The sequence below is a fragment of the Venustampulla echinocandica genome, assembly GCF_003357145.1.
Source record: "Venustampulla echinocandica strain BP 5553 chromosome Unknown scaffold_6, whole genome shotgun sequence".
Taxonomy (NCBI): domain Eukaryota; kingdom Fungi; phylum Ascomycota; class Leotiomycetes; order Helotiales; family Pleuroascaceae; genus Venustampulla; species Venustampulla echinocandica.
The window spans coordinates 185,244-210,952 of NW_022474211.1; the positions used below are offsets into that span (position 1 = coordinate 185,244).

Consider the following 25,709-nt stretch of genomic DNA (forward strand, 5'->3'; position numbering starts at 1 on the left):
TACACAATCAGTAAGCCACGTAATTCTCTGCATGGAACCCTCCTAAAGGCAAGAAGAACAAAAGGTCGTAATAATTGGCGGACTTAGAACTGCTATTTATAAAGAGACTCGATTGTGCTTTTTTATAGAAAGCAGCCAAGATCGAACCATCCTTTACTAAATCATTTTTACCTAATCATCAAATACACCCTATTAAAATCAAACCACCATACAGCCTTGCCTGACATTTTCGTGGTTTGCCATCCAACCTCCGTCAATGTATTGAACTTAACCTCATCTGAGGAAAAACCAACACAGACTCCATCTATGCCGCGAACGGTTCGGCTCTTTCTCCAGTGAAAAGCGACAGGATCCTTCACGGTAATCGACTCGTAAAGACCGACGCAACACCGACCTAACGCCTCTTGCATTCCTGTGGAGTAGGTGAGCAAGACGCCCATACAAGTATCTTGATTGTAATCGCCATGATTTTCCATTCCAATAACGAAGCACCGGGCTTCTATGACATTCTCCAACCGGGCTTCAGTGCATAAGAAATCATTACACCAGCCCCTATCAACGGTGGGCCCAGAGTGTAGTCGTGGTAATTGTTGCCGCTGCGGCTCCGTATCTAACGTTGGGAAGACACCAAAGTATTGTATTGGGTCTCCGGGTTCAGGATCTTCGTGAACTATCTGAGAGATGCCCTTATCGGCCAAGCAGCTGACTCTGTATTCCAGATAGTCGGGACCTCTATTTGGACCATACATGCAGAATCTACCGAAGTTTGTTTTTAACTAAAATCGTATTAGAAGTAAGTCCAGATGACAATGAGGCTTCTTACCATTAGCATTGGAAATGTTGTTGATGGGTGACCAGCTCTTCGGCGAATCCACGCCTCATAGATGCTTTCGCCTGCATTCAATGGAAAGTACACCCAGAGAAGCTCAACTTTTGAAGCCCGCGAGAGCCTACCCCAAGCTGGCATGGCGGAGGGGTAGAGAGCAGTATGAGCATGAATGCCATATATTTGCCTCGGCGTGCAGAAGATGCTAATGCCTGTGAGATCGGAGTCTATCGAGATCAAGCTCATGCGCCTCGGTTTCGTATTACGAGTAGGGGCTACTCTAAAGGTACTCAGATCTGGAGGGTTTGGGATGTTCCAAAGCGTCGGGATGATGGATTGATCCGTGGGCGCTTCGATGCAATAGAACAGCCCCTACTTGATCGTTAATATAAACTCGTATGCCAGACATGGCGTGACTGACATTTGTCATTAGCTTGAGGGGTTTCAACTTATCTATCTCTTCCACAATGTACCGGAAACAGTCAGGGAAACGGCTGTCTCGAGAAACGGGACGATCATCTAAAGGCTCGATGAATTGGACACCTGAAATATCGATGCCTATTCTCAAGAATCTTGGGGCATTGCTTGTACCTCTGGGTCCTAGTGGTTGACTGACATTCGAATTCACCCAATTCCTAATGCTCAACTGATTCAACTCTCCAGCACATATCGTATGTACTGGTAGGGTCTGGAGTTTTTCAAATATGTCAGCGCCCCACGAGAGAACATTGACCGGTCTCCATAACATCGAATCGGAGGAATAAGTTGCGATCATATTTCGTAGCTCCATCGGCAATTCCAAAATTCCTTTCAACAGTTTATACACATCGGTTGACATATCAATAAAGCTTAAATCTGCTGGGGATGCACCTGGCATGATGCAGAAGTCATCACTAGTATCTGCCCTAAGCCACGTACATGACCATGAACCTAGGAGCCAGATAGATGACAGGATGCATTTTGATTTAGTATGCCTCTTGAGTAGTTTGACGCAGCAGAGGTGTGACACGACAGCCACCGGGGAGGCTCGGCAGGTTGGGCATCTAGGATGTCGGCAGAGTCGCCAGTGCGCCTCGGTACCATCGTAGAAGACTGATTCTCTGGTGATAGTGTAACCTGGAGCCGGAAAATCGAACGGGAGGGAGCAGCCTTTGTACTGGAGCCCCTTTCCTAAAACTGCTGCTGTCAGTATCAAAGTCTTCATCACTTAGTTGGAGTAATTCACCCGCAATTGCCTTCTCGTTAACGGCGATATGCTGATTGCACAGCAGACAGCGCGGGGTTGAGATGGAAATATGAGACTCTTTCGCCATGACTAGGTCGTTCGGTAGTTGCTCTGAAATGGTGTTGTAATGGCACTTCGAATATTACAAGAAGTCCCAAAGGCGTATAAACTACTTAAGGCTAGTCATATGCCTATCTCATTTTCCCCCTTCGACCAGCAATATACATATCAAATTAAACGATTGTGTGCTAAGGAAGACAAAAGGCGGCCACCTGGCTAAGTGGTTCAGATCAAATTGTCCAGTCTGAGTGGATCGATAGGGACGAAAACGACAAAACGACAAAATCGGCAAGAGATGTAGGCATCCGGCACCACCGGGCTGAACTCTTTTGCTTTTATTTATGGTGGATGTTGAGAGGTCTTTTTCCGTTTCGCCTACTCGAGTACGTGTTGTTGCAAGTTGGCGGGAGGCGCCTTGCGCGGGAGCCTGAGCGGCTGCCTTCTAGTTAGCACGTCTACGCCCCTTCTTGATAATCTGCTAGTACTATTCTGATTTATTGGCTTTCCTTTTACTGTCCTCCGTTACGCGGCCCTTGATATCCTCTTTTAAACAGCGAGCGTAAGTGTCAAACCCTTCGAGCCAAAAGGGGAGAATATGGTATAGCTTGTGGAATATTAGTGTCAAGCTGTCAGCCTGATCAACAGCTTGGGCAAGTGAGTTGGCGTGTAAACTGGCCGGCGAGCTAGCTTAGAGACAAGCTTACAAGTGACGGCCAGGCCAGCGTAAGGGGATGCACGAAAGCCGTCTTCATGAAAGAGGTAGGCTATAACCTGTTAAAACCAGAGGAAGTTGGAGACGACGCGATACCGGCGACTGGCGCATGGACAAGCAGTCACCTGACTGACTGGTTTTTGGGAGGCCTAAACCGTATAATAAACGCAGATGACCGAGAGGGTATTAATCCATATCAGCAATTCTTGAAATGCAGAAGGGAATGTTACGAGAAGGGAATCTGAAAACAGCAGATAAGTACTTATCACGTGACTATCATTGTCTGAATCAGGTAGGTACCTAGGTACCTTGGGTGGTTCCTGCGTTTCGTTTCGTTTCATGATAATGTGAGAACTGGAGCGACGAAATAAACTATATAAATTAAAGAGAGTATAAAGTATACTTAGGTAACTTTGGTTCAACCGACCGACGTTCTGCCGGCTCAACCGACGGAACTATTCTCTACTCTATCCGAGCTGTAACCCGCGAGCTGTGTCCCCGTTCTTTTTGTAGGCCACATCACGGGGTGCCCCAAACGGTTTCCGGGCGTGGTCTACAAAAAGAACTCCAGATGCACAGCGCAAAGGTGCCGATACTAATTACTTGCCTCATGCACCACTTACCTCCTACATCACCTACCTCCCACACCAAGCACTCAGAGCTCGATCACCGCCTTGGGAGATGGCACAAACAAATGAACAAAGCACCGCATGTCGATCCAGGAAACCAATGACATTATGCATCGAAGCATGCAAGGCCGACGATGTATCGCTGATGGAACAGGCTATATCAATCGCCTCCAAATCTAACTCGAGCCATGCAGTCCAGGACGTCGTTCAACGGGGCTTTAGGCGCTCAGCAGCAAGGAGAGCGGTTCACGTTCTTAACTATTTAGTTGACCACCCTCACGGCGCTGATGTCGCAGCACTGAGTGCCTCAGATATTATGGCCAATGATGATATGGCCAAACCTTCGCAAGAGATCCTTGAGATCCTCGTTGCTCACGGATGGGATATCAATACACAAGGCCCTGGTAAGATTACTAGTTGGCCGTTGCTTTGGTATATTGTGAAATATCCGGATCTTGTTAGATGGTGCTTGGATCACGGCGCTAGAGTTGATATTCCTGACAACCCGCCTCAAGTCAAGGATAGCGTACAGAGCTATACAGTTGTGCCACCCGCAACAATTCTCGGCATGGCGGCGTCGTCAGGCAGTGTCGAGACATTCGAGCTACTACGAGCGAAAGGTGCTCCCTTGGACTTACAGACGCTGCACCGCGCAGTTGAGCAAGCCACGATCTTAGCACCAAAAGAGGGCTCTGAGCCCAGCTCATTCTATACACACCGTATGGACATGGTACGCCATCTTGTAGACGTCGTCAAGCTTGACGTCAATGCCGTACAACACCAGCTTGGCCGCGAATGCAGCACTCCACTTTGCATCGTGGCTAAACGTCCCACCAATCAAATATTTCGAGAGCTGGTATACTTCTTACTGGATCGCGGCGCGGATCCAAATCTGAATGGTAAGACGCAGGAAGATACAAATTGGCCGAGTGCCATTGCTTGCGCTCAGTCTTGGGGCAATTTGAGCTTCTTGCAAGCTGTAAAGAATAGATAAGCGAAGTTATAGTAGATGGCGAACATTAGGTACCCCTCCCATTTCTTCATCCTTTTTAACGTACGCATAAAACCAACCACAGCGAGAACGCTTGAAAACAAGGAAAGAAAAAAGGTAAGAAAGATGCTAAGAGGTATAGGAATGAAGCAAGCTCCAAGCTATTTGCTGACTAAAAAGTGGAGTTTCACAGAGTAACCATGCGAAGGTCAAGTCGGCAGAGTTAACACGTCTGTCAAGCTGGTCACGGCATATCAAAACTGAGCACATGATGAACGATGAGCGAGCCAGCGCCTCAAGATGGCCTCACATCCTCCTATGAGCTCGTCGATGGCGCTGACGAGGAGGGGCAACCTGTGCCTCGTGCAAATCAAGCTTGCAACGAGTGCAAGCGGCGCAAAGGCAAATGCGATCGAGTAGCCCCCGAATGTAGCCCCTGTAGGAGGTTTCGCCGTCATTGTCTGTACGAGCAGCATAGCAAAACACCATTGACCCGCAAGTACGAACTCCTGCATTTATTTCGCTGTCAAAAGGCTAACATTGCCGACTTCAGACACCTTACCTTTGTTGAGCATCGACTCGCGGGAGCCAATGCAGAAATCCGCAGCCTACGACGAGCGCTCAATGAGCTTCGACAACAAAATGGAGAGGTCTCACTTGGTACTCGTGAGGAGAGTGGCGAAGTTCCAGCAGAGGTTGCCCCCGAAACATCTGGGACAAGCGCAGTCTTTACTTCTGACTCGCGATGTCCCACAATCACGAACCTATATCATATGGATGCTTCGCAGATGAATATCTCTGATTCTCCGCCTTTGTCGACTAGGCTGACCGACGGAGGGTTCAATGAAAACTGTGATATTGAGGAAGCTTTCGAGCAAACAGAACGGTCGTCGATTCCGCTTGAAGGACCTCCGACAACTGGGGAAGAATTTGACTGGGATGAGCAGTCCATGTCTATGGCTTCAGAGCTTGATCCTCAATCAAGCGGGGAGGAGGAACCCGAGTTTGTGGACGGAATGGCATCTCTGTCAGTCAACGAGAAGGACGTGGGGTATCTTGGAGTTGCCTCTGGTGCAGCACTATTACGCATGCTTCGACCAGAAAACAGCTCACGAGGATCGTTTTTGGAGAGAACGGGCAGGCGACCCAGAACATCTTCAACCCTTCTTGTCCCACAACCAAATCCGCACGTGCATATTGTGGATGCAATGATTGATGGATATTTCCGATCGTATCATCTGAGCTATCCCATCGTTCATGAGCCACGATTTAGGGCGCAATATTCTGGGGTAATCCAGTGCCCCAAGGACAACGGGTGGCAAGCTCTAATTTACGTAATAGCTGCTCTGGGAGCCTTCTCGACTGCTGAAGATGCTAGTGATGCTGATATCGGGCTTTTCCATGCTGCAAGATCACACTTGTCCATCGATGATCTTCAGTCTGGTAATATAAGCCTCGTACAATCCCTCACTCTCATGTCAAACTATTTGCAGAAGAGGAACAAGCCAAATTCCGGATACAATTATCTGGGCTTGGCTCTGCGCATGGCAATGGGGCTTGGTCTCTACAAAGAATTTCCTGGTTGGGATATCAAGCCTCTACAGATGGAGATTCGGAGAAGAGTGTGGTGGACCCTCTTTGTATTTGATATAGGTGCGACAATCACTTTCAGTCGGCCACTAGGTTGGCCTAGCGAAGGTATCGATGTTAGACTACCTTTGAACATCAACGATCGAGTATGTCAACCGAAAACAAAAATAAGTATTAGGCTAAAATGTACCCAGGAACTGACAGCGGTCACAAACTCCTATCCGACTGAATCTGCGAACCCAACGACCTACACCGCAGTTCGTACTCAAGTGGCTTTCCACTTAGCCACGAATGCAATCTACAAACGGGTAATATCTCTCCCGTTTCCATCGCCAAGGGAATGCTTAGCTCTCGACGAGGAGAAGATCGTGCCTTGGTTCCAGTCACTGCCGCCCTGGTATAGCGAGTCTGCAACTGTTCCTCAGCAGTTTGCTCTAAGTCACTCAATTATGATGTGGCGGTACCGAAATTTGAGATTGATCATGTATCGACCGTTTGTCCTAAGGCGGAGTCTCAAGAATCGTGTCAATAGCGCTCCTCTTACTGTGCGCAAGGACGAGCAAGAGGCCTGCAATCGTTGTCTTCACGAGGCCTCTATGAGTATTACTCTGATCGGAAATTTTTGGTCAACCCACCAGCACACCAAGCTTGCTGCGTGGTACGCATTGTGGGTATTTTCTTATTATTACACGCTGTCATGAAGCTAACATGGCACTAGATACTTCCTGTTTCAAGCCTCGTTGTTGCCAATATTCTGCCTGCGGAACGACCCATTATCACCCAGTGCCAACGATTGGCGCCAGGACATCCGCGTTGCTCTCAGTGTAATTGAATCGATGGCAATAATCAACCCCAGCAGCGTAAAATGCCTGCATACTATCAACACCCTGTGCGAGCAGTTTATGGTAGATACGTCAACTGCGGCAGATATGCTACTTGATCCTACAGGCGAGTCTCCACAAACTCAAATCAATAATGTATTATCTATGATGTGGCCAAATCTTCCAGAACTGGACGTGGTCATGCAAGATGATAATTGGACCAGATTCTATGACACATCTGTTCTGGACGGACGATTTGACAACACATTTGATACGGGCGAAGATCAATGGCCGATCTGAGCAAGATACAAATGAGAAGTAAACACAGCGAGTCTTGTGAGATGATTCTTGGATATATTTTCCATTGTTTTCATTTGAACATATATCTCCTAAAGAGATCTTACCCTCTCATGGCAATGTATACGCTCCATCGATAACCATATTTGCGCCTTTAACAATGTCAGTATATATATCCTCTGCTCCAATTTCGGACGCTTACCAGTCATGTAGCTACTCGCATTGCTCGCCAAGAACACATACGCACCCTTCAACTCGCACGGATCGCAGAGTCTTGCGGCCGGAATCATCGAGAACCACTGTGCCCTCCATTCCTCAGGATGCACGCTGAGCACTATTCCCAGCATTAGTCACACCATATCCAAATCGACGCTTTGCACGGATCACACTCACTATCAGTAGCAATGAATCCTGGGCTCACACAATTCACCCTCGCAAAATCAACCCACTCTACTGCCAAACACCTCGCCATCTGTACCACCGCCGCCTTGGACGCATTATACGCCATCTGTTTCTGTGGCACATTTACAAGGATTGCGGACACTGACGCGGTGAAAATTATGTTTCCGTGACCTTGCTTTTCGAAGATCTTGCCCGCTGCTTGCGCTGTATAGAAAGCGCCGTCCAGGTTGACGCGCATGATTTCTGAGAACTGCTCGGGGGTGTAGTCGAGAGCTGGGATATGCGTTGCGATACCTCTGATTTAATCAGACGTTATTTTTCTTATCGTTAAAAGAAAATTCACTTTTGTATCTTCAAAGGTATTCGAAAGAGAGTGACTTACGCATTTGCAACCACGACCTCTAATGCTCCAAAATCATTCACTACTTGCGCAAGCGTCTCACTGATAGCCTTCGCATCCCGTACATCACTCTTGTACGCCTTGATAGTCACACCGGTTGCGCTTGCGATTTTTGAAGCAAGGGCGTCCGACTCAATGGCCGAGGTTGTGCTGTAGGTAAATGCTACATTTGCGCCTGCTTCTGCAAGGCCGGTGACCACTTCAAGACCAATTCCACGAGAGCCGCCTGTTACGAGGGCGGTTTTGCCTTTGAGGGAGAACTGGGAGAGGACATGCGAAGGAGCTGGCTTGGAGAGCGGCATGGTGGAATGTTTGAAGAGTTAACGTTACTAATTGTTGTTGTGAGGGCCGTTGATGAAGGGAGATGCGAAACTGAAAAGTGATAATCAATACAGTTAAATACGATGAAAATTGTACGATGTAGAATAATTAAAAAAATATAAACAAATTTTGGAAAGCTCTAAGCTACAGTTCTCCAAGATTTTGGGGGGCTTTTCCACACGAAGCCTTCAAAGCGGCACTGGTCAACCTGAGCTTGTCAAACACCTTGCGTCTCCCCACTTCTCCAACGGCGGCGGTCCTGCTCTCCTAGCGTCGCCGTACTGCAGGCGCGGACGACTGTCGCCCAAACCATGCCGGGGTCATACATGGCAGCCCAGATGTTCACTAAGTAAAGAATCCGGGGGTTGTGTGAGGCCCGAGGCACGGCAGAGTTGAGGGTAGGCAAAGATGGGGCGGAGTAAAGCCAACCTTTGTCCCACAATATCACACCTGTTATCAACTGATTGTCACGTACTACTGATTCCCTGATAACCACTACTCCCTTGGCTATAATATCCCACTTTCCCTAGCCTGGACTCTGGCTATAGTACTCTTTAATCTCCTCCTTTCCTCCTAAGAGTTCGTATCTTCTCGTACTACTTCTCTAAGTTCTTCTTACTCTTAAAGATTATTTAGGATGTAAGCTTACTATACGAGAGTAACGCTATGGTTCTCAACTAGCTTTATTATAGTTCTTTAACTATCCCTTGAGCTGCGCTGTCGTGGTGAACCCACCTGGTGGCAGGTGCACTGCGTTTTTCAGCTTAGTAATCGTATTCTTAGCATAGAACATCAAAATATTGATTATCTATCAAGATGTAACAACCACATTTCCCACCTAAAACAGCCTCAATTTAATGTCAAACAGTATTGTCTTTGATCCTATAGATATAGGAACACGTCGGCCTAATGCATATAGGAGAGAAGGGGTGTTTTGGGAAGTACTCGTGGTATAAATAACGAAACTTTCGCTAGTATTGAGCTCTGCAATTGGCCAAAATCTCTCGCTACAAAATTCTTAGCCACGTGAGAATCGCACCCAGGCAGCTTGAGGGATAATACCCAACGCGTATTATTCAATGATCGAGGAGCGAGTCGGTCTCACCACGGTGAAGCCGAAAGCTCAGCAGAACCATAAGATGCAGAGCAGAGGGATATTTTAACATTATTATTACATTGAATTAGGGAATAACTACTTTACACCTTCAATGATCACTTTGATTACACTCTCCTTTCCCTGCTTCACGAGTTCGAAAGCCTTCTCGGCGTCTTCAAAGGTGAACCTGTTGGTAATGAGCCTTTTGACATCGATCTTGCCGGAAGCGATGAGATCAACTGCTTGAGGATAGCATCCCGCTGTGTATCGAATTGAACCCTTTATGTTCAAAGCACGAATGCACGCCGTGGTGATCGGGAATACAACATTCTGCCTTCGTTAGCTGAAGTTCGAGATGCACTACGAATTCGCATCAGGTGTTACCTCTTTTCCCATTCCAGTCTGCACATAAGTTCCCCCCTTCTTCGCCACAAACACGCCAGCTTGGATACATGGTTCGGCGCCAGTGCACTCCAGGACCACATCCGCCCCTTCTCCAAGTCCAAACTGCTTCTTGATCTCCTGAGCCGTGGCCTCGCTCGACGCAACTGGGTCGGCACCATCTGCTGGCTTGCTAGGCTTGAAAACTCCATCAGCCCCATAAGTTTTCGCAAACTCCAACCTAGAGTCGGAGATATCAACGCCAATCACTTTGCTCGCGCCGTATGCCTTGCAAACAGCCTGGCAAAGAACGCCGATAGGTCCCGAGCCAAATACTACGACCGTCTGTCCTGCCTTCACATCCGCAACTTTCGTGACTTGTACCGCCACAGCCGTTGGCTCTACCATAGCTCCTTCCTCGAAAGTCATGTGATCAGGCAGTTTATAGCAGTAATCACTCGCAACAGAATAGTACTTGCTCAGCGTGCCATCCCATGGTGGCGTTGCAGCAAAGATCGTATCCGCGCAGAGATTATACGCGCCACTCCGGCAGTAATCACAGTATCTGCATGGTGTCCCAGGTTCGATAGCGACTCTATCGCCGACTTTTAGGTTGTGGACTGCGTCTCCGATCTCGACGACGGTGCCAGCAGATTCGTGACCCAGTACAATGGGAGACTTTAGAACGAAGTCTCCAATTCTACCACGCTGCCAATAGTGCACGTCAGAGCCACAAATTCCGGTTTGGGCGACGTGGACGCGAACTTCGTGGTCGTTGCGAAGCGGCGGAACTGGGCGGTCTTCGAATGAGACGTTCTGGACGGAATGGAGGACAAAGGACCGGTTCTGTAGGATTCAGTAAGAGATATATTTCACGTAACGATTGTAACTCACATTTTCTGTAGCGGACAACATATTTGCGGGACTGTTTTCGAAGTTGAAGCGCTGCTAAATTTCAAGAATAAAGAATAATCAAGAGGCTGATGATGCGCATTTGAGAAATTTGAAGTCCTACTTTCTTTTATGTCGGGTTTGCCATCTTCGATACCTGATGGACATCCGACTGGGACCACTCCTGAGGGCTTGTGTTGTCCGACGATCTCGAATTTGGGATGCGGAGACATTTTGTGGACTCCCCGGACTTCTGTCGACCTCCCCGCGCAGGGCGGAAACTGTCAGCCTCTGCACCTTTTCAAAGCCATCCAAGGGCAACGCCGTCACAGCGAGATGAATCTTCGGCGTCATGTTAAAGGCCTTAACGTTATGAGATCTCTCTGGGAAATCATCAGGGCACCTACACCATCAATTCTCATTGTTGCTCCAAGATGGAACCCCAACATCAAGCCCTTGCCAGCCGCACCCTGGCCCACTACACGTCTCTCAACTCCACCAACCCAGGATCACGCCTCCTCATAGCTGTTGCTGGCCCACCAGGATCAGGCAAAACCACATCCACCACAGCCATAGCCCGTATCCTGAATACCCGCATGAAGCAGTCCCCGCCTCTCGCAGCCGTCATCTCTATGGACGGGTTCCACTATCCGCGGTCCTACCTCGATACACTGCCCAATGCTGCAGAGGCTTATGTCCGGAGAGGCGCACCGTGGACTTTCGATGCAGAGGGCATCGTGCGACTCATTTCACGGTCTCGTGGCGTGGCTGCCTCTGGAAAGGGGGAAGTGATGATTGCGCCAACGTTTGATCACGCTCTGAAAGACCCCATAGATGATGGATTGATCATAGAACCGGAGACGAGGATTTTGATCTTTGAGGGCAACTATCTACTAGTGGATGAGGAGCCTTGGTCGAGGATCAGGGAGCTGGTCGATGAACGGTGGTGGGTCAGTGTGGGCGCAGAGGAGGCGAGGATGAGAGTTGCGAGGAGACATGTAGCGGCGGGGATTGAGAGGAACATGGTAGATGCATTAAAAAGGGTCGATGCGAATGACAGCTTGAATGGGGTTTACATTACGGAGCACAGTCGAGATGCGGATGTTGTCATTAAGAACATTGAGGAGAAGGTATGATGGTCAGGAACCTAACAAGGGTTCCAAAGCCAACAGTAATACCCGTGCAGTGTTTGTACTAAAAAGACAATAACTATACAAAACCATCACAGGAAAATGGCCCAGTCAAATCCTATAATTGACAAGTTAAAAAAAGAACTTCAAGTTCACGTGTGCCCAAGCCAAGTTGTATTGTCTGGCTCTTTACGAGTCAAAGGCGCCTTACCTTACATAATCCGGACAGTACGAGTAATGGTTCCTATGCGAGGTTGGCTGTCGTCCTTTTCGAACTTCAAGACCTTGGTCGAAGCAACTCGCAGGGACGAGCAGGTCCAGCGGATCTTGTCACCCCTCGACTCCAACCGAAGAACGGAACGCGTTCCATAAGGCCTAGATACAATGGGGGGTAGATATATACGTTGTTATCCTAGGTTTTCTTTTCATATTCATTCATACTAGCATTCTCAGCCTTCAGTCTTCAGTCATCAGATCAAGAATTACTCCAATTTAAGCAAAAAAACGGTTTGTTAAACAAAACAGCCTCGAAATCCATCAAAATGGGCCCCGTTTCAATCCGCAACCCAGATCCTCCGGTCAAGGACAGCGTCTTCGACATGTTCCGCCTAGACGGCAAGACCATTATTGTTACTGGCGGCTCGGGAGGCATCGGCTATGAAGTTGCTCGTGGTCTCGCCGAAGCAGGGGCAAATGTGAGAGTCCCGTCTTAGACAAATCTCCCTTTCTACTCAAAACCAGCCCAAGAGATTCTAACAAATTTCATCAGCTCGCACTCTGGTACAATTCCTCCAACAAAACCGACGAATTTGCTGCCACGATTCGAAAAGACTTCAAGGTCAAAGTCGAAACCTACAAGGTAGCAGTAGAGAACTACACGGAAGTCGCCAACGGCGTGGCGCAGGTCGTAGCCGACTTTGGCGGCCTGGATGTCATGATTGCAAATGCCGGGATCCCCTCAAAAGCCGGTGGTCTGGATAGCGAGCTCGAGGACTGGAATCGTGTGAGGGCTGTAGATTTTGATGGAGCCTACCATTGTGCCAGAGCTGCTGGGTTTGTGTTTAAAAAACAAGGATACGGAAATTGTGTGTTCACCGCCAGTATGTCGGGGCATGCAGTGAATGTACCACAAGAGCAGAGCTGTTATAATGCCTGCAAAGCTGGAGTGGTGAGTCTCTATCTGGAGCAGACGGTTGAATTATTCTAATCTCGGTGGTACAGATCCATCTTTCAAAGTCGTTGGCTGTGGAATGGGCCAAGTTTGGAGCGAGATGTAATAGTGTCTCTCCTGGCTATATTAACACGGCCATTTCTGGAGCTTGCCCTTTTGAGATGAAGGAGGCGTGGTTCAATTTGACGCCGATGAAGAGAGATGCGGATCCTAGGGAGCTGAAGGGGATCTATCTCTACCTATGCTCTGATGCGAGCTCCTATACTACTGGTGAGTGACCGAGAACATACTAGAGAATAATTCGGCTAACTTTCCTTTAGGGGCTGATTTCATTGTTGATGGAGGGTACACATGTAGATAGATGGTGTATATAGGATGGTTAGGTGTTTGTTAAGCTATTTGGTAGATCTTTATGAAAACTTCGAAATATCGTTGTGAAATCTTTGAATAAGTCTCCAAAATGTGATTCCCCAATGTCAATCTTCTCAAGAGGGGCCGGGCCGTAACTTCATATTCATACAGCGGTCACCAAACTCTACTATTAGTAAATTACTTTCTACTGCTAACTCCAACTTCAAATTCCCACACAAGGTTGGTTCATTTCGCCGTTGCCAATGCACAACACAGCTAGCGTGATGAAAACGTTACTTCGTATAGAATAATAATTTACGCCCGTTCGAAAGTCCGACATCGACTTCCGATATAATATCTGAAGACAACAGTCAAGATCCCCCGGATATTACGAGTCATAGGCGGGCTCGGTTCGCCTTGGCAGACCTCCGGTTTCGTTAGCTCAAGGTGATTGTCGTCCGGTCCCCGCCCCCCACATCTCCATGCCCGGGGCTCCAGTTTCCCCAGGACACCGGAACGCGTTATTCCACAGCAAACAACAAGGCAACTCATCCCTTGTCATGATGGAGACCCCGAGTTATTGGTTTATGCATCTCTATAAGAGGGGGTGGTCAACCGCTCGATGTCTCCTCGATGTTCTGCACCGAGAACCTAAGCTAGAATCTCATAAAATAGCAACACTCATCTCTCCTCTAGTCAATTTTATTTTCTAGCCATCCAGCTCGTGGACTCATTTCCTAAACTATCAAACCACCCGAAGTACCAACATCATGGTCCAAAAGAAAAAGGGAAGTAACTATATTGCTGGTGAGGCAATTGAACGGGTCTTACCAGTCACCAACAAATACTGGTTTCAGTTTTCGCATCTGCTTAAATTGAATCTCATCCTTCTCGTCCCACTCCTGTCCTCATCCGTGGCTGGTTACGATGGCAAGCTCGAATCCTCCGCATCAAACTTCTATATGACTAACATCTCAATAGGCTCCCTCATGAACGGTCTGCAAACTCTGCCACAATGGAAAGAATATTTCAACCACCCTCAGGGAGCACTGCTTGGTCTCGTCAACGCCGCACAATCCATCGGATCAGTAGTTGCACTCCCTGCAGTGGGGATGTTGAGCGATAAGTTTGGCCGCAAAAAGGTTCTCTTGAGTGGAATTATCATCATCCTCATTGCCACCATCATCGGAGCTACCAGTATCAACATGGCCATGCTTGTCATCTCTCGGATAGTCGTTGGCGCAGGAGGCATGCTTGTAGTACAACCATCTCCCATGCTGATTGCGGAGCTGTCTTACCCAACGCACCGTGGAAAGTATACCAGCGCCTTCTGGACCATGTACTACCTTGGTGAGTCCCTTTTCACATCTCCAAGTTAGGATCTAACGGGAGACAGGCGCTATTCTAGCCTCATGGGTCACATTCGGCACCCAGGATTACACAAGCACCATGTCCTGGCGCATCCCAACCATCCTCCAAGCCTGCTGGCCCCTTGTCCAGCTCACAGCAATTTGGTGGCTCCCGGAGTCTCCTCGATGGCTTGTGGCCAACGATCGTGCTCACGAAGCTCGTGCAATTCTCTGCAAGCACCACGCCGGCGGCGATCTTGACAGCGCACTCGTGAACCTCGAAATGGAGGAAATCGCCGAGTCGATTCAGCTTGAGAGGACAGCCGCTTCGGGTGGCTGGGGCTGGGGAGCGCTGGTGGCTACGCCTGGAAACCGCAAGAGACTCTTTATTGCGGTTTTCTTGGGCTCAGCTGCGCAGTGGAACGGAATTGGTGTCGTATCTTACTACTTAACTCTGGTGCTGGACAGCGTCGGAATTACGGACGTTTTCATGCAGACTCTGATCAACGGCCTTCTCCAAGTAAGTCCAAAACACACTATCATACTGAGCCTGAATCTAACATTTTCTTCTCAGATCTTCAATTTCTGGGCTGCCCTCTCGGCTGCCTTCCTTGTCGATCGCCTTGGCCGCCGCGTCCTTTTCCTCTGGTCTGGCGTTGGCATGCTCGTTTCGTACATCGTCTGGACTGCCTGTTCAGCCGTAAACTCAAACACTGGATCCAAGCCCGCTGGCATCGTTGTTGTCGTCTGCCTATTCACCTTCTTCTTCCATTACGACATCGCCTACACGCCCCTCCTAATGTCCTATCCAACCGAAATCTTTCCATACACTCTCCGCTCCAAGGGCCTTACTTGCGAACTTCTGTCAATCTATGCCAGTCTGGTGATTGCAGCGTTTGTGAATCCAATAGGTCTGGAGAATATTGGGTGGAGATATTATATCGTGTTTTGTTGTTTCTTAGTGGTTATTCTTGCGGTTACGTATTTCGTGTTTCCGGAAACAAAGGGCTACAGCCTGGAGGAGATCGCAGAGATCTTTGATGGGCCGGGCGTGGCGCTTGATTCGGCTTTTGTGAAGGAGGATAACGAGAAGGGGGGTATAGAGCGAATCGAGAATAAGGATGTTTAAGTCGCCGCAATAATAAGGAGTAAAGGAGCAGAAACAATTAGTCAATATATTATTATAAATTATGAATATTATTTAATATAATTCTTATATAATTCTTTTTTATTTTAGCTAAGGGCTAGTTTCTTATATATATACTAGTTTCTTTTAAGAATACTAATATATTTTTAGTCTTATGCTCACCCGCTAGGCTATATAGCACCAATCGAACTATTAAACTAAGGATAGCCTCAGATCGGCAGATTAGTAGTTGGGTGGGTGACCACCAGCGAATACCTGCTGTTGTATGTTTTTCCTTTTTTTGCATCCTTTTACATTTTTTTTTGCCCCGGCTCTGAGTAGGCCTCTCATATCCAAAAGAGTTTTTATGTTGATGCTGAGCAGCCGAGTTTTGATACAGGGGACATGTTTCTTTCCTAGAGAGCGCAGCCAAATTTTCCCCAGTCGATTTGGATCTACAATCAATACGGAGGGATGATATAACCCAATCCAATATACAATTCACCATCCTTACCAAGCCTTCCGGCCCTCGGTACACACCAGTGGGGCGTTTCTCGAATACCTGGAGGGTAAACAAAGATGAGCAAGTGTTTCAGCCAGCTCATGCTCCAGTGAGCATATAAAGTAAGCTTTGCGTGTCAGCCGGCGATTCTATTCTCCAGGATTTCTGCGCTTCAATAATTCTGTACCTCGGCGATTCTGCCTATCTTGAGCAAGATTGAACGGGACGGATCGCGTTAGGAATCGAGGGGTAAAATAGGCTGTCGTGAAGCCTTTACGCGTGGCTTTATAAACAATAATGTCGATCGATGCTATCGCGCTTTGCCGGAAGGATCTGCCTGAGCCTTAAATATCAATCAAGCATTTCCAGTTATGCGCTGTGGAAAATTACACTCCAGTAAAGTGATTAATTCCCCAGACATGGCATCGCCAAACACTATGGCCCACGGTCGTTTGCATCCAGGTCCCAGTCGCTTCTCCACCCACACTGCACGGTGGTACCAATATCTATCAGAAGAAGCTGTCCCTCCATTTATCTCCTAAATATTTCTGCACCGGCACAGTTCCTCAAATTAGCGTAGCCGCAAGCTTATTCTGCAATTTCTGTTTACATTTAACCTGAGGGGTTTATACTTGGTTCGCTTACTTCGAGTACAGCCTATTTCGCATTGTTTATACAGCCAGAAACAAGATGTTTGCCGCCAGGCACAAGCTGATGAAAACCCTTTATATGAAAGTAGGGTTATTTGTCACCTATGTATTTCATATCTACATATATAGATCTTTCAGGGCCGCCAGAATAGGAAGGTATTCCTATCTGGTTCTTCAACTACGAAGCACTCTTTCATTATGATTAAGGCACTTTTCACCGCCCTGCTTCTCCCTTTGTCGGTGTTGGCGAAGGATGCCCCTGAACCTGGCCCAGATGGGAAATATACTCTGACCGCTCCTGGGATTACCGCTAAATTCGTGGCCTACTCCGCCGCAATCACCAATCTCATCGTGAAGGACCGCAATGGAGTTGACCGCGATATCATTCTTGGGTACGACAATGCGTCCTTCTATCCCGTAGATCCCAACCACCCCGACTACGGCGCCGTGCCAGGACGATATGTCAACCGCATTGCAAACCACACCTATGAGTTAGACGGTACGCGGTACTTCACCGAAGCAAATGACGGGAATGGAACCCTCCATAGCGGCCTCAATGGCTGGTCTCGCCGGACTTGGAACGTCTCTGAAGTTACAGAAACCAGCATCACATTTACCATCCGGGATGAGAACAATTCCTCCGCAGGCATGCCAGGTCTGGTGCTTGGAACTGTCACGCACTCAGTCAGTGCCAATAGCTGGAGCACCAAACTCAAAGCCAAAGCAGTGGACCACCGCACCCCAATCATGTTGACCACACACCCGTATTGGAATCTCGATGCGTTCGCAAATCCAGACACCGATCTCGTTCTAAACCACACACTTAGTCTGCCTTTCGGCGCCAGAATGATTGGTATCGACCCCAACACGCAATCAACTGGCGATCTCCCCAAGGTCGCGAAGGGAAGCATTAATGACTTCTGGTCCAAGCCTAAGCAGCTAGGAGCTAGCATTAATGATCCAGCGTGGGTCGGAAATTGCGGAACTGCGTCTGGCTGCAGTGGGTATAACAACCAGTGGATCGTGGACCGCGAGGCTGCCGATGAAGACAAGCCAATTGCAAGCCTGTCTAGTGACTGGAGCGGTATTAAGTGGGATTTGCACAGTGACCAGGCTGGTGTTGTAGTCTACTCGTGCTACTGGATGGGAGGTAAGAACTCGCAATTCATAATCGTCATCTTTTTATCATCTTAGAAACAGAAAGCTAACAATATTAGGCGTCAACGAGTTGAAGGCTTCTCAAGGAGGCAAGGCAACAAATGGCTTTGTGCAGCGCAATGGTTGTGTTGCGGTTGAGCCACAAGATTGGGTTGATGGTATTAATCACCCAGAATGGAAGAGATTGGATAAGCAGATCTATGGACCTGATACCGGTCCTTTTGAAAGCTCCATTTCTTATAAGTTCAGCACCATCAAATAGGCGATAGGCGGGAACGCTTTTTGGGCTTCCCCTTAAGTTGTCTTGTTGACTGGCTTATATGATTCTCGTGGAGAGCATTGTATATAGACCTCGTTACGTATATAATGCAGCTTTACTGGAAACTTTACTCTGACTTGAGAGTTTTCCTAAGCCCCATATTTTTCTTGTAACTTTGAAGACACGCTCAAACGAACCACCCTATAACGTGTACACAGCATGCTATATCAATATTCAATTCAATTCCACAGCAAGGATCACTATGCATCAGAGGTCATTTTAATTGTCTTATTAGCTGACTGTATATTCAGTATGTGTAGTTATTTTAATTACACGTCATACCGCGCCTTTCCAGCCTCATAAAAGGCATTAAAAGACCCACCCGCAAGGAATAACGCGCCGCTGCCACCCGTGTAATTCTATGAATAGCATCGCAACTCCATTGATATGCAATAGGAGCCATCAGAAGTAACCGCGCCAGTAACCCCCAATGATGCCCCCGCCGTCCCTTTCGCGAAACACCAGCTTTATTTGGACCCCGCTACTTCCTCCGTAAAAACCCAGCCATTCGGCTCCCCGTTCCCCCCCCCTTTCAATGTACAGATATAAAAAAAGACGGACAAAAACCAATTATGCAATTCACTTTCGCGGCGCTCTATCCTTAGCGGCTTCGGCTTCCTTAAAGTCGTCTAGCATCATTCGATGCATCATGCTCTTAGGGGTCCCTCCGGATAAACTTCCAACCCCTAGACTGCTCATAAAACTCTGGAGATCACCCTCGTCAAATCCACTCCGTCCATCAACACTGCCTACAAACATGTTCATGTGTCCTAGGGATGCGGCCTGGGCGTGGAGCTCAGGGCTGACGACTGGCATGCTGAATGGATGGCCTTTGTACGAGCCCACTACGTCAGTGGAAGATGAGCTGACGTTGTGCGTAGGGCCGGGTCTTAAGATGTTGCGTGCGGGTGACTGAGAATATTGACTGAGACTGACTGTTTGCTGAGGCCCATTTTCGGGGGGTTCAGCGGTTCGAGACGAGTTTTCGGATTCGTCGGGCTCTGATTCGGGCTCAGGCTCGGGCTCGCGTTGGATTTGATGTTCGATATTTTCATCAAAATGAAAGATTTCGTGACTGTCTTCGGTAAAGCGCAGCTCGTCACCACTGCCTTGGCCTGGGTGCGTAGTTGCTGTTGTTGGCGATTGGATAGTTTCGAAGGCTGTAGATTCGGAGGGCGAGTTGATGTTGGCAGCTGCATGCGGAGCCTTCATTCGTCTCAAGGGCATGTCAAGTATATCATCATCATCAGATGACGTTTCTACATCATCGTCGATGGTTCTAGGTTCCTCATCACCGTTCATAGCGCTAGAAATAAAGTCTAGGGTCTCTGTAGGAGGGTTCCGATTGGATTCGTCGTCTTGAGTTACGCCCTGTAGGTGAGTGTAAGGCTCGTCACCCATGCTCAAATATGATAGACCGTTCGAAATTGGAAGATCTTCACTGGATGATCCCTGAGATATTCCGTCAGAAACAGCCACCGACGCGGAGCCATCTGGGGGAGCAGAAACGGTGGTCCACTGCGTGCCATCATCAAGTAAGGGGCTTCTCGACAAGTTCCTCAGTGCCTGCGAAGATGAAATGCGCCTGGGCGGCGGTTCCTCATCTCCACCCGCCCCAGAATCTCCCGCATCTGAATCGTCTCCCGTCTGCGCGATGAGTGGTATATCTGTAACAATAACCGGTTCGGAAGGACTAGGAGACGATGTTGGCAAAACCTCCTCACCAGCAACCTCGAAACGAACTCGGCGTGGGCTGTGCTTCGCAGAAGAGGATGACGACCGTCGAAGTGCACTGCGGCGCGCAACTCCATCGCTGAGGTCCGAGGCTATTGAAAGCTCGTCTGTATTTCTTCGTCTTGGGGGAAGTCTATCCAGCTGGGGGGAAGACAATAACGATCTCGAAGTAGATGTGCCTGCGTCGATCTGGATAATATCTGCACCGTTCCTCTGGCCATGGTCCCCTTCTAACACCACCACGGTGTCGCCGCTCGATCGTCGCTCGTTTCGATCTGTGCTGTCGAGTAGCGGTAAGTAGCTTGGAGTAAACAGCCCTTGGAACTCTTTCTCCCGCGCATGAGGATCCGCACTCTCCATCTCAGGATCCTGACGCGCAAAGCCTATCTGGAATGGGGAGTTAGGAGTTGCTGGAGATCTCTGGGCGGCATGGCCATTCTGGGTCTGAAAGGGGGTGGGTGCTGTGGTGTCTGTGGTGTCTGTGTTGTCTGTGGTGCCTGTGCCTGTGCCTGTGGCAATGCGGTATGACTCTGCGGAACCTGGAGCTGCTGGGTCTAGGCCGAGGTCTTTATAGTCCTTCATCGATGCGGCAATGGTTCTCGAAACTGTCTCGGAGATATCTGTCGGGACATCGCGCAGCAGATCCTCCGCATATTTGGTAAACTGGGACGCCATGTCTCGCCGATACTGCAGGACCTTATGATCAAGCTCCGCGAGTTTGTGCTGCAGCTCGGATACCAGCTTACTGGCCTCGTCCATGGTGTCACAGTGTCACCGCCGGGGGAATGGGTTGTGTGCGGCGCCGCGCAGAGAACGAGAGAGGTCAGTAATGTAGCATGCCGACGGGGGGAGATGCCGAGTGGATGGTTGATGAGGGTGAATAGTGAGGCCGATGGCGATGGGGATGGCGATGGCGATGGGGAGCAAAAGCTGTTATGTCACTGTTGTGTTGTGTGTGGATTGTTTTCTGTTGACCTTGAACTCTGCTCGCAGATCGGATCGGATTAGAGGCGGTCGAGGCTCCGAAGGCGGCGTCGGCCCTGGCCCGGCGCAAAAGCTTTAGCGAGGCAAAGAGAGAGAGTAAATATTGTATTGTAAGGTATACATACAAACTGGAACTCAGGTGGAAGCGAACCTCACGAAGTCGTACTGTACGTGTAGCAGCCTCGTCCTTGCAAATGCAACTGCAACTACATAGGGAGATGGGTAGGTATGTACACATGCAATAAATGCAACAAATGCATTAATAAGTATAGCACATGCAACACTGTCTCGACTGTCTCGACATTCCACTACAAAATACTCGTACTACGTGCCGATGCTGATCGTGAATGGGCGGAGACTACCTACTACTACTACTACTCGTACACTTCGCCGAGGCGTCGTGATTGCGGAAGTCACGTCGACGACAACGCCAACATCAATATCAAGCAAAACGATATCAATCGGTGCAGGTGAGTGTGCTGTATTAATACCACCTGGGTGCCTTTACCTATAGGCGTTCGCTAATGGGTTGTCCCTCCAGTCACGCCGCGATGTCATGCTTGGGTCGAGCTGGCTCTTAAGGTTGCACCGCAGATGCCGAGCCACTGCACGCCTCATGGAAGCAGCATCAAGGACTATTATTTACCCGTCCCCGCGCAATGGGACGTCGACGAGTTCGCATTCAGCAGTTAGTTGGTTGTCAACTTGTCCTGTGATACGCGGAAGAGCCTATCCTCAATATATAAAGGTGGAGACGGGGCGGGCTCCTTCTGCTATCTAGACTCCAGAACTCCTCGCAACTCGCTGGAGATACGAGTGGAGATGAGGCACTCTATTAGCCTCGCATACTGTTTTCGCCCCTGTTATATGCAGCTCTAGGTGCCCCGCATGAGACGAATGTGTACACATACCAATCTTCGTCATCAGTAAAAGCATCGTCAAAAATGGCATCTGCAATACATCAGAACGGCAGGTTAGAGGTACGTGGCATGTGCAGCGAGATGGAAGTACTTGATAATGGAGCGAGGGGTATGGAGGGGTTTCAATACAGCAGCTCCCTATTGGCCATATATATGCGGAGATTTGATGAGAACAAGTATGTTCATCAGTCATGCGGAGGTGCAGGCGACAGGTGCCGAGGCTGCTGAATGCTAAGTGCTGAATGTTGGTGTTATATACCCATTCTGGAGGAAGTGATTCCGAAATGGACTGACAGGGCGGAGGGTGCCAAGGTTACCTGCCGTTCTTAGCTATCGCAGACAAATAGCTTTGTCGGATGCAGACCAGCTGATATCCATTGCGGAAATGCCGAATATATTGGTAGCCATAGCCGACAGGTCCTTCCCAAGAAGCCGATCGGAGCGCAGAATAGAAATCGGACCTGGGTACACATACATCTGGGCTCTGGACTCTGAATTCTAGTCCATGGGAACTGGGTTGACTTCCCTAGATCAATAAATTTTCTTTCCCGATGTAAGCTGTCCTCTAGTATTAGAATGTATCGTGAGTTTCTGAAACGTATTTGTTTGTCTTATACATCTCTATATCGTCATTGAAGAATCGGGCTTTGCCATCGTTATTTGCTCTAGAATTTTGCAACTAGTGTTCATATAAGTAGCATTGTTGAGTCAAACTTCTTACACGGTATTCTAAAACAACCCTCTCGCCGTGCTATTATTTCCTATCTAGTTTATGGGAGAAGACTTGTTAGCAAATCAGTAGCATGATGTCAAGCTGTCACTAATGTCTTCCATGTCGTGGGTGGTAACTCTGAGTCGTCTTGCAAAACCAAATATCGTCATTCTTTGCAGTAGAAACAGGTCTTTTGAGAAGTAAGCATATTACTGGTGATATTCCCCATTGGTAGAGAGAATTCCTACTTTTAAAAGCTACTGAACTCGAAGAAAGCAAAAAAAAAAAGAAAATACATCACTTGGAGATCGAAAACATTCAGGGCTTGGTCATTTCCCATAAACAGACAAGATGACACCAGGCTCCACGCCCCCCAACTCGCCACTTTTAACTCGGAATAGTTGCTCAGAGTCTCAGATATCACTAAACGGAACCCAGTTTTAAAGAAGGGAGATATATACGCTTTGCAATATGCGCACTAGGGAGAAGCAGCATCAGAGGGTCTGTGGGTAATTAAGAAGGTACCGGAAGCCAAGTGCTTAAAGAGAGCAGTTAAAAAGTTAACATTTAGTGGTTTGACTATTGCAAGAGTGACATGTACAATTACGCATAACTTGGGACTGGATTACAATATTTACCAAAAATATAAATGTTAATACATTTCAAAAGCCACGTCTTCAGCACTTCGCATTATTAAAAGATATTTACGAGTGTCCTCTGACTCTTGTTCAGGGTCACAACAGCCTGACAGCCAATTCCACTCACAGTGACTCACTTAAAGCACCAAGCCAAACCTACCCAGTTGCTGGCATCACCTTTTGAAATCCCCTCCACTGAGCATCGTCTCCAGCTCATACTCAGGCTGGAATTCACAATATAAACTTTCCTGTCCCAATATTAGCATCATACTAGAGCTTCCGGAAAGAGATACCATAACTCACCGCCTCACTAGCCGTCGCAAAATTATAGCTAGCCTCTCGATCATCAATAATCCTCTTCTCCAAGCCACCTTTCGAAACGGCCGCTTCAACCAGCAACTGCACCTCACAACTCCTCTCCACCAGCCTAAACAAATAAGACGCCTCATCCACCGTCCCACCAACAGTCAACAGGCCATGATTCAACAAAAAAGCTACTTTATTCTTCTCCCCCAAACTCTCCGCGATTCTTTCTCCCTCCTCCCCATTCAGCGCTATCCCGCCATAGGAATTATACAGCGCCTGAACTCTATAGACATTGCAAACATCCTGATTTATCATCTCCAGCGGCTTCCCGAATGCCGTCCAGGCGCGCGCATTGGGCGAATGTGCATGGCAGATAGCATGGACATCCGGACGAGCGCGGTGGATAGCGGAATGGATCATGAATCCCGTGGCGTTGGCAGGTTTTCCGCTTTTCCCTGCGATCAGCACTTCTGATGTGTACATGTCGAGGAGTAGCATGTCGGATACTTTTAACATGGCGAAGTGCACGCCTAGTGGGTTGATCCAGAATGCGCGGGCGTTGATCGGGTCCCGCACGCTGATGTGTCCTGATAATCCTTCGGTGTAGCCATGGCGTGCGAAGATGCGGAATGCGCCTGCTAGATGCTCTAATACCCATTTACGTTTTTCTTTGAGGTCTGGGAAGACGGGAAGTCCAGGGAGAGATACAGGGCCGTGGGACATCGCCTCGATTGGAGTTTCGGTTGGTCGTTGTTTGAGGCCATTTTTGCTGGTATCATGGGTTGTTTCCGTGATTAAGGAGTTCTCATCAGCAAGAGCGGTTGGAGGCATAATTGGTCGTGATATTGGAGTTTGATGGCGAATGCTATGAGATTACTATTATCATGACTACGAGCATAGGTGATAAGTATGAGGTTCAACCCCGCCTCTACGTAGCATCTGAAGAATGATGCAGTTACTCAAGGATGGGGGTTTACATAAGAGCTACAACGACGATCCCTCCAAGGTGGAACCTGACAAATAGCCAATGTCCCAGCTGTAAAGAAACAATTCATTTCTAGAAATATAGGGTTTCAGATCGGGAAAAAAAAGTACAATCCTTGAATGTCTTAAACACAGTAAATAGCTCTCAAAAGCAACTATTAATCTCTTTATGCTCTGGGCAAACACGTATGCATCGATACGGGTAAACTTCGGATTAATTTCTGGCTGTGGCACGAATATGGTCATTCGGCATGTTTCCGAGCCTCAACAATTCAAGGACCCGCAGGTAGAAACACTTTAATACGTAGAGTTACAGACAAAGCTAGCCCGAGTGATAGTTGTCAAATTTTTGTCCGTGAAGCACATACTGATATAGTCCAATTTCAAAAGCACCTTATATGGTTGACAGCAGCTAACCGGAATGATACAGTTGAGGTGAATGATGTGGGTGACGAAGTTGGTGGGGATGGACAGACTGTTGAATGGAATGGTAGTGGATAAGATGGTAATAACGGGTTACATAAAGTGACAAAGCCTAATGTTAATCGGAAGTCCAACTTGAAGCATTTGGGAACTTGATAACTAGTCAGTTAGTGTCACCTGAAGGGGGGGATCACAGCCTTTAGGCCGGGTCCACATGCCTGGTTTCAATATCTGTGGCAGTACGAAACAAAAGAATACGAGGATGGAGACATAAATTAGACCGCAATGTGTATTGCCCGACTCCGTAGTAACACTAGCACCACGGGCCGTTCCCTCAAACTCTTGCGTGAGACGGTACTTGGAAAATATAAAATGCGTTGTTCCTCTATAGATTGGAGAAATGTTCTCCAAAGGGTGAATGGAAGCCCAGGGTGTCGGACTGTTCCATATCCTGACGAATAGAAAATCGCTCACTTGAGTGGCTCTCGAACCAAGTCAATGGTACCTTAACGAAGGGATCGAGGCCTCGCCCATGGCGATGAGACAGAGAGTCATGGCGCCCGTTTGATTATAGCTGACAGCCCCGCTATGCCAAGGCCAAAGGATGAAG

General features: G+C 48.2%; 11 protein-coding genes across 11 annotated transcripts; 6 read left to right on the forward strand and 5 right to left on the reverse strand.

Annotated features, from left to right (window-relative positions):
* Positions 1-167: 167 nt before the first annotated feature.
* Positions 168-1,703, reverse strand: BP5553_07491 (uncharacterized protein; the record flags this gene model as incomplete). Its single annotated transcript, XM_032016114.1, has 3 exons — positions 168-776; positions 824-1,198; positions 1,248-1,703. 3 exons carry the CDS (start codon positions 1,701-1,703, stop codon positions 168-170), a joined length of 1,440 nt encoding a protein of 479 aa, XP_031867345.1.
* A 1,849-nt stretch (positions 1,704-3,552) lies between these two features.
* On the forward strand, positions 3,553-4,446 carry BP5553_07492 (Uncharacterized protein; the record flags this gene model as incomplete). Its single annotated transcript, XM_032016115.1, has 1 exon — positions 3,553-4,446. One exon carries the CDS (start codon positions 3,553-3,555, stop codon positions 4,444-4,446), a length of 894 nt encoding a protein of 297 aa, XP_031867346.1.
* A 275-nt stretch (positions 4,447-4,721) lies between these two features.
* Positions 4,722-7,154, forward strand: BP5553_07493 (uncharacterized protein; the record flags this gene model as incomplete). The annotated part of the gene is made up of 4 exons (XM_032016116.1): positions 4,722-4,942; positions 4,997-6,179; positions 6,228-6,700; positions 6,752-7,154. The coding sequence occupies 4 exons, from the start codon at positions 4,722-4,724 to the stop codon at positions 7,152-7,154; spliced, it is 2,280 nt and encodes a 759-aa protein (XP_031867347.1).
* Positions 7,155-7,262: 108 nt separating this feature from the next.
* On the reverse strand, positions 7,263-8,255 carry BP5553_07494 (Uncharacterized protein; the record flags this gene model as incomplete). The annotated part of the gene is made up of 4 exons (XM_032016117.1): positions 7,263-7,303; positions 7,354-7,485; positions 7,545-7,849; positions 7,936-8,255. 4 exons carry the CDS (start codon positions 8,253-8,255, stop codon positions 7,263-7,265), a joined length of 798 nt encoding a protein of 265 aa, XP_031867348.1.
* Positions 8,256-9,466: 1,211 nt separating this feature from the next.
* On the reverse strand, positions 9,467-10,666 carry BP5553_07495 (putative sorbitol dehydrogenase; the record flags this gene model as incomplete). The annotated part of the gene is made up of 3 exons (XM_032016118.1): positions 9,467-9,700; positions 9,755-10,597; positions 10,646-10,666. The coding sequence occupies 3 exons, from the start codon at positions 10,664-10,666 to the stop codon at positions 9,467-9,469; spliced, it is 1,098 nt and encodes a 365-aa protein (XP_031867349.1).
* Positions 10,667-11,076: 410 nt separating this feature from the next.
* BP5553_07496 (uncharacterized protein) lies at positions 11,077-11,778 on the forward strand (the record flags this gene model as incomplete). Its single annotated transcript, XM_032016119.1, has 1 exon — positions 11,077-11,778. The coding sequence occupies one exon, from the start codon at positions 11,077-11,079 to the stop codon at positions 11,776-11,778; it is 702 nt and encodes a 233-aa protein (XP_031867350.1).
* Positions 11,779-12,314: 536 nt separating this feature from the next.
* BP5553_07497 (Short chain dehydrogenase) lies at positions 12,315-13,304 on the forward strand (the record flags this gene model as incomplete). The annotated part of the gene is made up of 4 exons (XM_032016120.1): positions 12,315-12,467; positions 12,542-12,940; positions 12,994-13,213; positions 13,264-13,304. 4 exons carry the CDS (start codon positions 12,315-12,317, stop codon positions 13,302-13,304), a joined length of 813 nt encoding a protein of 270 aa, XP_031867351.1.
* A 760-nt stretch (positions 13,305-14,064) lies between these two features.
* BP5553_07498 (General substrate transporter) lies at positions 14,065-15,772 on the forward strand (the record flags this gene model as incomplete). Its single annotated transcript, XM_032016121.1, has 3 exons — positions 14,065-14,644; positions 14,691-15,163; positions 15,218-15,772. 3 exons carry the CDS (start codon positions 14,065-14,067, stop codon positions 15,770-15,772), a joined length of 1,608 nt encoding a protein of 535 aa, XP_031867352.1.
* Positions 15,773-17,119: 1,347 nt separating this feature from the next.
* BP5553_07499 (uncharacterized protein) lies at positions 17,120-18,341 on the forward strand (the record flags this gene model as incomplete). The annotated part of the gene is made up of 2 exons (XM_032016122.1): positions 17,120-18,071; positions 18,139-18,341. 2 exons carry the CDS (start codon positions 17,120-17,122, stop codon positions 18,339-18,341), a joined length of 1,155 nt encoding a protein of 384 aa, XP_031867353.1.
* A 636-nt stretch (positions 18,342-18,977) lies between these two features.
* On the reverse strand, positions 18,978-20,891 carry BP5553_07500 (uncharacterized protein; the record flags this gene model as incomplete). The annotated part of the gene is made up of 1 exon (XM_032016123.1): positions 18,978-20,891. The coding sequence occupies one exon, from the start codon at positions 20,889-20,891 to the stop codon at positions 18,978-18,980; it is 1,914 nt and encodes a 637-aa protein (XP_031867354.1).
* A 2,668-nt stretch (positions 20,892-23,559) lies between these two features.
* On the reverse strand, positions 23,560-24,523 carry BP5553_07501 (Class II aldolase; the record flags this gene model as incomplete). The annotated part of the gene is made up of 2 exons (XM_032016124.1): positions 23,560-23,634; positions 23,690-24,523. The coding sequence occupies 2 exons, from the start codon at positions 24,521-24,523 to the stop codon at positions 23,560-23,562; spliced, it is 909 nt and encodes a 302-aa protein (XP_031867355.1).
* Between the last annotated feature and the right edge of the window lie 1,186 nt (positions 24,524-25,709).